We start from the raw sequence: 12,120 nt of genomic DNA, 5'->3' as shown, positions 1-12,120 counted from the left end.
TATATGTATATGTATATATATATGTAGTTATTACTCGGGGTGTCAAATATAAAGAAACAGGTTATTGCGCAGGGTATTAAATAGTAATTGATGATGACAATGACCAGAACTACAGAGAAGAGGTGGAGCAGCTGGTGGACTGGTGCAAAGATAACAGCCTGATTCTGAGCCTGGAGAAGAAGGAGATCATCTTGGACTTCAGGAAGTACCGGCCTAACTACGCTCCACTGGTCATCAACAGCTCAGTTGTAGCGGTGGTCAACAGCACCAAATTCCTGGGGGTGCACATCACAGACACCCTCCCCCTATTACCATTATTTATCCTGCACTTGCTGCTATTGCACTTCTGGTTAGACCTAAAATGCATTTTGTGTCCTTGTACCTGTACCTGTGTAATGACAATAAAGTTGAATCTAATCTAATTTGTTTAGATTCCTTTTTTTCTTTATGTATGTATTTATTGCTGTTTTTCAAGGCTGCACTTTAAAAAATGAAAGCTGTTTTAAATGAAATTTCTTTTTGTATACACTCGTGTATACAAAATGACAATGTAAATCTGTCTAATGTATCTAAAACTAATTGCACATTATACATTGCACAAGTTATTGCAGTTTTTTTTGTTTGTTTGTTTGTTTTTTAACAAAACACACACAAACAAACACACAGACAGACCCCACCCTGGCCCTCCCTGATAAATATCTTCAAGAATCCCCATTGACATAAATGCTTTAGGTTATATTTACGCTTTGTTGAAGTAAATGCTTCCTGCCTGGAGACGCTTCCACTGCTGCTGTAGGTGATAACTGTGCAGCCCTCCCAGGGTCACAATGACAGCTGCGTGATGCAATGCTTCAACATCATAATGCATGCTGATATCACTGCCTCAGAGCTGCACCAATCAGCGCTCCACTTTCACCACCTGCTAGGAACTGAATTCCATCATTCCAGGCATTCCTCCTCCTCCTCCCTCCCTCCCTCTCCGCCTCTCTCCCTTCCTCCTCCTCCTCGTTTACAACCAAGTTTGTCCCGACAGCTCTGCTACCATTGTCTGTCCTCGTTTTCACTGCCAGTAGTTTTTTTGTTTTTTTTTTTTCTCCCCCTCGCTCTTTCTCGTTGGGAATAATATTTTCTAAAACATATATCTGTTTCCTTTTATTTCACACCCGGATATTATCATACTGGAAAACAACAAAGTGGCGCTTGGAAGCGGTAGGTGCTCGTTAAAGTTGCCTCTGACTGACATTGTTTCGGCTCCGTGGGGTCCAGAGTGCGTTGCGCATGACGCATTTTGGGGACGCGTTGAATCCAGTTTCTATGATGATATTTGTGTGTGGAGACATGTGGGTTAGTGGAACAGAAACAAGGCCAATAAAGAAAAGGTTTGGATAAAGTTTCATTCAGGAGATTAAAGCCTTTATCTGGTGAATTATCCTACTTTCCTCTGTCAGTTGATTTAATTTAGCCGCATTTAATGTTGATATATCTCTGTTGTTGCTATTTAAAGTAGAAAGCAGAGCGAGGGAGTCTCTTATTACAAATCAAGTGCATTTCCTGCTTGCTGCTTGTTTCATTTTGCAGGATCTGGCAACAGTAAGCAGGACGCGCTGGTTCGGGCTGGTGTAAACATAATCTACCACCTGCAGGGATTTTAATGTTACAGTTCGAGCAATTCAACTTAGGAGAAGTTCTTAAATTGCATTAATACTCTGAAAGTGAGGAAAAAAATTGCAAATGTTGCAAGAGCGCCTTTTTTCTTGCAGAAATGAAGGAATGGCATGGAAGGAATGTCAGTAGAGGGAAGACAAGCATGCTGGACACTTAAAAAAAAAAAAATACTTGAATACCTTTCATAACTCAGTCAGTCTGAAGGTTCAACATTGCAGACGAAAAAATCCCAGAAATCCTTCAACAAATTGTCAAAGTACACTATAAGGTCATAAAAGACTGGCAGCCAACACTGTGGGCGGATGTGGAGAGTTTATGGCACTTCAGGCAAAGACTAAGGAATTATTACCAGGATGGGGAGTTTATGCTACTCAATTACAGGCCCAGAAGGAGGGTATATTATTCTTAAATTAATGCACAAATACATTAAGTCAGGAAGTCTTTAGTTGTAGATCTTTTTTTTTTCCCCTAAGTGTGTACTTAGATTGCTGGCTTTGGTGACATTTTTATTCATTTTCTGTAAACTCAGGATTTCAGTGGTTGACTAAACATCCAACTTCCATTTTTTCTCTTTTTTTTGCCTACAGAGAGAGCAAAAATACCCAGACTGCAAATTTATAATCACTTTGTGTGAAGCAGTATTTAGTTATATGCCTTTGTATTCATTCAATATGTTTTTGGAATCCATCAAGAGTTGTCAATTACAGTATCAAACCCCTGAAGTCTAAACCTACACAAAATGACAGCAATTTCATAACTACAATACAGAAGATATTTGCTGTGTGTCTCTTAACAGTTACTAATAGGGCTGTAAAATGTAGTAAATCACAATTTATGCTCACGTTAATTCAATGCAGCCACTAATAAAGTAATGGGGAAAGAATAGGGGACACAATTAGATGATCTGTGTTTAATTTGGTATGGTGCATATTGAAGTTTAATCTTTATTTTTTAAAGATATTTAAGTTCATATATATATATATATATATATATATATATATACACACACACATACAGCGGGTAAAATAAGTATTGAACACTGCACCATTTTTCGCGATAAATCTATTTCTAGAGGCGCTATTGACATGCCATTTTCAACATTTTCACCAGATGTTGGTAACTATCCATGCAATTCACACCTACACAGAAATCAAACCATAGATGTTCAGAAATTAAGTTATGTGTAATAAAGTGAAATGGCACAGGGAAAAAGTATTGAGCACACTTACTGAAATGCGTTTAATAGTTTGTACAAAAGCCTTTGTTGGCAATGACAGCTTCAAGACGCGTCCTGTATGGAGAAATTACCGGCATGCATTGCTCAGGTGGGATTTTCACCCATTCTTCCACACAAACAGTCTTCAAATCTTGAAGGTTTCTTGGGCTTGTTCTCCCCATAGATTGTCTATTGGATTCAAGTCAGGTCATCGGCTGGACCATTCTAGCAGCTTTATTTTCTTTCTCTGAAACCAATTGAGAGATTGGGGTCATTGTCATCATCCTGGCAGATGGTAACAGATTTTTATCAAGAATGTCTCTCTACATTTTTCCGTAAACCCTTTCTTCAATTATTTGAAGTTTGCTAGTACCATACAATGAAAAACAGCCCCAAGCCATGATGTTCCTACCTCCAAACTTTACTGTTGGTATAGTGTTTTCCTGGTGATGTGCAGTGTCATTTGACCTCCAAACATGATGTGTATTATGGCATCCAGAGTTCAATTTAGGTCTTATCTGTCCAGAGTATATTCTCCCAGTATTTCATGGGCTTGTCTAAATGTTCTGCAGCAAACTTTAAATGAGCTTCAACATGCTTTTTCTTCAGCAGTGGGTCTTGCATAGTGAGAGTTCCATGGCAGATGAGTCCATTACTTATTGTTTTCTTTTAAACAAATGTACCTGCTAACCCCTGGTCTGTCTGAACCTCTACCATAAGTGGTCTTTGGCTCTTGGACAACTCTTCTGATAATTATTTTTCACTCCTCTGTCAGAAATCTTGCATGGAGCACCTAGTCATGGTCAGTTTATGGTAAAATAATGCTCTTTCCACTTCCGGATTATGGCCCCAGCAGTGCTCACTGGAACATTCAGAAGTTTAGAAATCCTTCTGTAACCAATGCCATCAGTACGGTTTGCAACAATAAGGTTGCAAAGGTCTTGAGAAAGCTCTTTACTTTTACCTATCATGAGATGTTTCTTTTGTGAAAGCATAGACACATTTTAGAGGCCATCTTTTTAGACTGAACCAGCTGACGAGGGGCAAGATAGCTTTCTAGTTACTGAGAGATTTGCACAGGTGTCTTGTCTTCTTTTGCCTTTTTGCACCTCCCTTTCCTCACGGGGTCAATCTTTTTTCCCTGTGCCATTTCACTTTATTACACATGTACGGACCTCTATGGTTTGATTGCTTAGCATGTGTGAATTGCATGGATTGTTACCGACATCTGGTGAAAATTTCATGTCAGCAGCATCTTTAGAATATATACACTGAGAAAAATGGTGGCATGTTCAATACTTATTTTATCCGCTGTGTGTAAATAAACATTATATTTACTGTTTGGGAAAGTAAGAGGAAATTGAAATATTTCATTTCGCTTTTGATTTAATTTGTTAGGCAAAGAAAAGAAAGATGATTTTTTTTTAAGTTTAAATTAAGGATATTTATCTATGTTTTAAAATACCCTTGGGTTAGAGTGGTGGAATCAGAGCTAAAATATTAGATAAGACTTAGATTTCTCACATTTGCTGGGCTGAGTATCTTGAGCAATATATGTGATTTGTGAAGCGTGTTAATTTGACTGTCATATGACTTAAGTATATATGCCAATCCATAACCTACTATTTTGGGCTTTTTTTCAATTGTGCGCTCTTTGTTATTGAAGGATTTTATTAATGCAAATGTCTATTAGGTTCTGGAAAGAAGATAAAATCTACAGTATTTTCGGTATGATCATTTATACTCAGAAGTCTAAGCAAATGTAGGTAATTTAGAATGAATGGTTTTATAGTATGTGGCCGTTTTCACAAAACCTGAAAACTTAAGCTTATTTCACTTATTTCAGACTATTTTCCCCTAATATTCAGAAAAACCCTGAAAGTTTGGCAATGCATGCACATAGCTAACACATGGTAGTATTGACATTTTCTCTCTACTCTGTCTCCCAGGCATCCAAGCATGGAGACCCCACTGGATGTCCTGTCAAGAGCAGCGTCATTTGTTCATGCGAACGAAGAAGAGAGTGAGTACCATCATATGGACTTCCTCCTTGGTTTTCATGATAGCAGAGATAGAGCTCCACAGCCTCGGTTTTACCTTCTTTTTCTGTTTGACTGTGTTTAAGAATATTTTCATATAGACAAAGTCCAATAGCTGGCTCAGACATAACCCTCAGCTTTCTTTTTAGCTCTAAGACAATAGCCGGCTTTGTGCTGCAGCAGCTTGCAGTTTCAAATCCACAGGCAAATAAGACCAACTGCCTTCAACGGCCTTTAGCTGTGGTGTTTGCTTGTGTCCAACTGCTTTCACCGGAATCAAGGTGGGGTTTTTATTTCTAAAGTCCTTCCTTGTTCATCCAAGTATCTTTCCTTTAATAGTTAAAGAGTTTTGACATTGAAAAAAAATGACCTTGTTCTGAGTATTAACAGTTGTTCTAAGCAGACTGCAGCACAACCAGCAGGTCTCAGAGCTTAGCGTTGGACACTAAACAACTGTATGCTTTCCACCGTTTTATGGACATTGTTCATTATTCTTCTAATGAACTGAGCAGCAGTTTGCTGCTGCTTCTGTTTAGTTTTCAGTACTCATATGTGCATATCAAATGCTAATTCACTGTTATAAAAAGCTTGTTTCAATAATACAAATAAATATCAGAATACCTTGAAATGTTATGAAATGGTATCTTTCTATTTTTCATATTAAAAAAGTGTGTATTGTGTAAAGATATTTCTTCAGGAAAAGAGCAGATTGTTTTTTTTTTTTTTTAGAAGACTTTTTCAATTTTAAGAATTTGTAAAATAGGACTATATATATATATATAACATGTATAAAAGCTATAATCTCAAAACTACTCAATTTAACTGTCATTTGATCCATATGGTTTGAAATCATTTTAATGGAGGACATCTGTCCTTGAGGGTAGGTACTTTTTACTTGTGGAGGTGTCTCTGCTTAAATACAGCTGAATTAATAATTGATTGATTTTATTTTGTGCGAATATACAGTAACTGTTGCATTTGATTTAGGTTTGTTCAACCAGGGGTACATCTAAACGCTGCAGAAAATGTACCCACTGAGGATTGGAGTGTGGTTTTTATGGGTGTTTGGAGGATATAGAGTAATGCAGCTCTCCCTCTTTTCACATGTTGCTGGAAGAAAGAAAGCTGCTTCACATATCTCTCATTTTCAAAACAAATTTGTTTGAAAGTAATTGGAGTTGAGAGAAACAGTATCAGTCATAGATTATTGGCACACATCACTTACTGATGCAATGCTGGTTTAAAACCAAAGTGGAATATTTGTGGGTAAACCGTCTCTTAAACTTCTGCTACTTGTAGTTCTTTAGACTGTATGTAGATTGAATACCAAAGGTGTATAATATTCAAATTAAGTAGCTTTTCATATACACATCTCCACCATCAATTATTTACTATATGTCTGTTTGCCTGTGCATGGTTGGATAGTGAGGATGGGGGAATGGTGTCTATCTTCTGCAGTCATTGAATGAGAGGAGGAATACGCCTTGGAAAGGTGCCACACACCGGCATGGTGGAAGTATTATATAAGTATTATGGTTCTTCCTGCTTTAGGCAGTTTCATTTTAACCCTCAAACCTTTTCTGTGTGAATACCTGATTCAGCTTTGAGCGGACATACCTTCAATGTAGTGATGGTTCATTCTGATATTTTGCTTTGGTCAAATGATCAGTATGTTATTCTGGCAGCAGAAGAAATAAGTGTTGGTTGTCTGTTAAAAGTGAAACAAAATGCATATTGTTTATGCGTTTGCACAACTTGTTTTGGAAAAAGATACTAAAATAGTAAAGCAGGAGAACCTAACAAAGAGATTGAGCTTTACATCTCTTCTCAGCTGCATGTTTAGCAAATAAACAAAAGGACAACAAAAAAGCTTCTTTCTAAGTAAATTCCTCTGAGAACACAGCCCCCCAATACCAGCCCACCCTGCTGCTCCTCTACAGTGTTTTTGTTTTTCTTCCTCAACATTTATGTCACTTTTTGTCTTGGACTGTGCATAGCCTTAATTTTTGCAGACAGTTTGTTCGATATGTTCCAAAATAAAATAAAAAAATAATTTTTAGCACACAGTGATGGAGGCAAATCTTTCCGATAAGGACATCAAGTAAAACTCTAAAGAAAAACCTTTTGTTAAACTATCATTTTTTAGCTGCTTGCACAAATCCTTTCTGTTATATGCATTGTCTTGAAGTGGTCCATCTTGTCTTTAAAACAGGAAATGTACAAACGGAATTATTGGCCCAGATATTCTTCAATGTGCAATCATATTTGAAACAATAATTACATATCACACTTAGGTTTTTAACAGTTTAACTGGATTTTTAACAGTTTAACTACATTTTAGTGTTAAAGCCCTATTATTAGCCCATCCCGTGAATGCTTAAGGATGTATTTAAATACTCTTTATGTGTAATTTTAAAAAAGTAAGAGTGATTTTTTTTCAGTTTAAACAGACCTTGACACTTTGGCAGACAGGTAAAATATTTTGACTTTGGTGACAAACGAGTGGGGTGAAACACGACTCTGATAATAAGCTGAGAATGTGTGGGCACTCGGGAAGGGAGCTTTGATTTCAATAAAACATTTCCCTACTTAGAACAGCGTTGAAATATTAGCAGGAATAGGTTTACCTGATAGGATAGGACTGATTAGAGTGGGAGGTGTGCACTGAGCAAAGCATAGACAACAATCATGACTATTGGTACGTTTACATATGCTTTGTCAAAAGCTGGTCAAAGCTCCTTTGACACTCTGGATGCTTGGCGCTCTGGTTGTTTACCTGCTCTGTTCTGTAGCTTCAAGCTGGAGAGCAGCTTGGCTTTATTTACTTTGATGAGTTGGAAAAGTTTTTACTTATTTTTAAGCCAGAAAGTCCATCTCTAAACATAATTTTTGCAGTCAGTTCATCAGGATTATGATCCTACTAAAATATGAAGTTCTTGTTCAGAGCGGCAGACCTCTAGCACCTGGAGGCAGCGCTGGAAATTCGCACTACAAGCTCTCTGCAGCTGCCAGTCTGTGGGAGATTTTCTGCTACCATTCGTAGCGTCTGGAAATAAATATAAAGAGTTTTTTTAATGTTTGTGATTAAAAACTACAACTGCCAGAATATGTTATTGAATATTTACATCTGCAGGTTTTAACATTTTTAGTTAATTTGAGCATTTAGAAACTGCTTCACCATAGTTCATGAAAAAAGTTTTACTGCAGTATTATTGATCAGAGCTTGCTCTCCCTTGTAGTTTACATAACAATCCATTCTACCAGCTTTCTTTTAAAAACCTTTTGAGTTTAACTGCTTTGTATTTATTTATTTTTCATATGCTGGGAGTTCAGAAATGATAACAGCTTGCAGGTAATGTCTGTCTGCCCTGAAAAGCTCCTGGATCAAGGCTTTCTGATTGGTTGAGGCTCCAGCGTTAGCAGGGAAAGACCAAATTTCTGAAGCAAGAGCCATCACACTCAGACACAAAACACTGGGATGCGCCGCTCCCAATGATCGGACATGCCGCTGGACCTCTCTACTCCATCACCTATAGACTTTGCATGTAAATCAGATACTTTGACACCCAAAACGCGTTCGGGCTGAACGCACTATTACAGATTTGACTGCTTGGACTTTGGCGGATGTTGAAGAAATTAGCTTGACAGCCTTCAACACCTGGTGACATTAGCTTTTAGTGACTAAACTAGCCACCTGCATTATGTACAGGGCTAAATGTAAGATGTAATGAAAGTTACATTTTTATTTATCCAGAGTTAAAATAACTGCTCAATTTTTTTATGTATTTATTTTTTTTTTACATATTCTTTCAACAAAGAGTTTTGTAGGTCTTGCACCAGCTAGAGTTGCAGTTTATTTAAAAAGGAAAGTGTAGTCTCCATAATGCCGATAAATTGAATTCAGTTGAAAACTACTTTATTAATTCCAAAGGGAAACTGAATAAAGGCTTTTCCATCTACTATAATAAAAGGTGTGAATAAGTGATAGAAGAGCATTTATTGTTAATTACTTAAAAGACGAATGAAGAGGGAAATGTTGAAATAGTAGATAAAGAAGATAAAGAATGTCTGTGCCTTTGGAGGGGTAAGTAAACGATACGACTGGAAAGGATTTCCTCCCCAGTATCATCCCTGATAATTTGTAAATACTTTACAAATACTCATAATTTATAAATACTTTCATGTCCTTTTGGACACAAACATGGAAGTATTTATAATCTTTTGTTTTATTTTATTTGTTTTTATTTTTTTGATTGGACTAATGATATTAGATGATGACAGTATTAAATTGTTAGACCATGAGGATGATACTCCTTGGAGTCCATATTGTTTATTTAACAGACACCATTTGCATGAATTATCAGAACTTCATATTTGATTTTCAATCAGAGAGTTGTGCCTTATGTTCTGTCCTCAGGAGAATATTTGTGAGGATGATAGTAAATCACAATATTGCATATTTGCCTTGGAGGTGCTCTCTAAAGACAATTTTAAGATAAGATAATTATCTTGCATAATCTATTTTCCATTCATTTATTTACCATTTGCATAGATGGACCACCATAAAGTATTTAACACCTCAAAGCATTATATATTTATCAGAGACACTGTAAACCCAAAAATATTCACCATATACACAAATATACTGTAAAATAGACTGTAAAACATGTCTTTAGCTGACAGAGCGACTCATTTAGAGCAGTAATTATATAAAAATTGTAAAACAAATTTATATATATAAACATTTTGCATTTAAGAAAAAAAAATAAAAAATTGTCAATATCCTCTATCCAGAACTGTTCAAGTGGAAAACTTTTATATTTTTGACCAGGTTACATTTCCTAAAAAAAAAAAAAAATTAATGAACCTTAATGTAATTAATCGATTAACTGAAAAATAATCAACAGATTAATCGATTTGCAAAACAATCGTTAGTTGCAGCCCTAGTTGCAGCGATATTCCAGTGATAAGGTGACTAAATCTAATGCTATGGTACGCAGACTCTATCTCATCGACAATTGACCTATATTAGCCTGCTTAGCACTTGTATTGGCTAATTTGGCAGCAAAGCTGAATCTATTTTACACTAATCGAGCTAAAATTTTGTTTATGCTAAGGCTAAAGCTTTCACTCGCATTGTAAAATATATGGCCAATTCATTCAACAGTTGAATTGGATTGTATCAGATAACGGCATTTACGCTCAGCCCAAGTGTTTGTATCTGATTGGGAGGGAGAAAAAATGGATGGGTGCATCATAAGGAAATTTGTGTATGTTGACGTTTCATCCGAAGATGGCATGACACTCATTAAGTAGAAAAATATATCCAGAGTTGTGTGAGGTAAGACAGACTAATGTGCTGCCAATTACACTAGAAACAGAAGCTACAATCTTTCACTGCAGAGGTTTGCTAAATTTAGATGATAGATGTTTGACTGCTTGAGAGTTAGTTTTATTGATTGATGATCAAGAAAAATATACATTTATATTTAACCATTTCTTAGATCAGAAGGAAAAGAAAGAAGTGAAATAAAGTAAAAATGTGGGCTTTGATTAGAGACATATCCTCTGCTCTACCTTTAAAACAGTCTTGAAGAAACACTAATCATAGGTCCGAAGTCTAGTGCTCCTGACTATGGATGCACGGTAATTGCACTCTTACTAAAAAAGCAAAACAGGAAGTAAACTGAGCCTTATATTTAATGGTTAATGTGGGAAATGCTTAATATGTGCTGTGGACCCCTCCATAACAATTTTGGTGAGTGCTTGGAAGATCTTGCAGCCTGTACTCCACCCTTCCTGGAAGCAAACCTGTATTTGAATTTGGTCTCAATTTACACTCCAGCTTTATGAATTGAATTTAAAGTTTTCTGCATGGTGTTTTCTTTTTCAAAACATTATGCATTTTATCGGTATTAATTCTCTTGTTTTGTATTGGATACTTTTTTTTATTTAAATCAGAAATCAAAGTTAACATTCTCAAATTTCTAAATGACAAACCAAAGCCCTTTCTTCCATTTAGATCTGGTGGTTTTGGCCCCTGCAGCATAGATGGAACATGATCCTTTTTTTATATTTTACGGGAACCAGAACAAAAAGAGGAACTGTTGCCAAGAGAAGGTGGTTGGCTGAGATCTTTGTGGTGCCCTCTGCCCCAGTTTGCAATGCTGAAATCCTTCTTGTTTGTTTATGGAATACACGCACAGTCACAGACACACACCCTTGCAGAACGCCCCCTCCTCATTGTTACAGTTTCCATGGTTTGTTCAAACACTGACAGTCTTTTACTCACTCTTTGTGTGGGTCTGATCCAACAGAAACAAGGCATTTAAAACATATCCTTTAACTGTTTCATGAGGTAACACCATGACGCTTCTAAACATTTAAAGTCATTTCCTAGGAAATTGGCTGTAAAGACCAGTCAAGGCTTGTTGTCATCAATTTATGGGGATTCACTTTTAGCTAAGTTCAATTGGAGATTTTGTACCACAGTTCCTTGCCTAAACATATCCAGAAGTGGGAAGCATTTTATGTGGGAGGCTGTTAGACTGTTTGGCCTCAGGTGGGATGAAAAGGGTTTTAATTTAGATTTGCTCAGCTGCTTCAGCAGGGTAAAATTTTGTCCTTTCAGCTGCGCAGGTTCAAATGAGCCTTTGCAATAAATGACCTTCAATTCAATATAAAGCTATGTGCATGGATATACTGAGCAGCATTTGTCCATCTGCGAAGAGAAGCTTCCCTTTGGAGCTTTTCTGGAGATTTCAACATAAGATTACTTAAAATGTAACTTTTTGTGGTGTGTTTAAGGCTTTGTGAGGAAAGTAGCATCTTTTCAGCATCTGGTGCTGCAGCATAGATGTCAGACTTGCATTGAATTCACTGCAGCTGCACAGAATTTAACTTATAAAGCTACAAATCATGCAAATTCAGTCAACTCTTTCTAGATACTGAATGACATCCTGGCCTATAATTTATGTTAAGAGCCTGTGAGGGAAATGAGTTGTAAAGTAATTAGCTGGGTACAGTATGGAGCACACTGGCACACAATACAGCTGATTAATCTTCTATGTCTGTGCTCGCCATAAAAATACAGGTAATGGACTGTGAGCTTTATTATCTACACAAGTGTTTTATTGCCTTATTTTTGATCAACTATTGATCATTGTTTGTTTATTCTCCTCCTAGATTGCCCTGGTTATA

At 36.6% G+C, this 12,120-nt stretch overlaps 1 protein-coding gene across 1 annotated transcript in view; it reads left to right on the top strand.

Moving 5' to 3' along the window:
- Positions 1 to 1,021: 1,021 nt before the first annotated feature.
- Positions 1,022 to 12,120, top strand: part of vgll4 (vestigial like family member 4) — a 48,921-nt gene continuing 37,822 nt past the window's right edge. The window contains exons 1-2 of the mRNA XM_015379168.1: positions 1,022 to 1,209; positions 4,831 to 4,904. Of these exons, the coding sequence (XP_015234654.1) occupies positions 4,841 to 4,904 (64 nt within the window). The 5' untranslated portion in view covers positions 1,022 to 1,209; positions 4,831 to 4,840. The remainder of the gene's footprint in view (positions 1,210 to 4,830; positions 4,905 to 12,120) is intronic.

The sequence above is a fragment of the Cyprinodon variegatus genome, unplaced genomic scaffold, assembly GCF_000732505.1.
Source record: "Cyprinodon variegatus isolate N-32 unplaced genomic scaffold, C_variegatus-1.0 Scaffold186, whole genome shotgun sequence".
NCBI classification, from domain to species: domain Eukaryota; kingdom Metazoa; phylum Chordata; class Actinopteri; order Cyprinodontiformes; family Cyprinodontidae; genus Cyprinodon; species Cyprinodon variegatus.
This window is presented reverse-complemented; position numbering and strand designations above follow the sequence as displayed.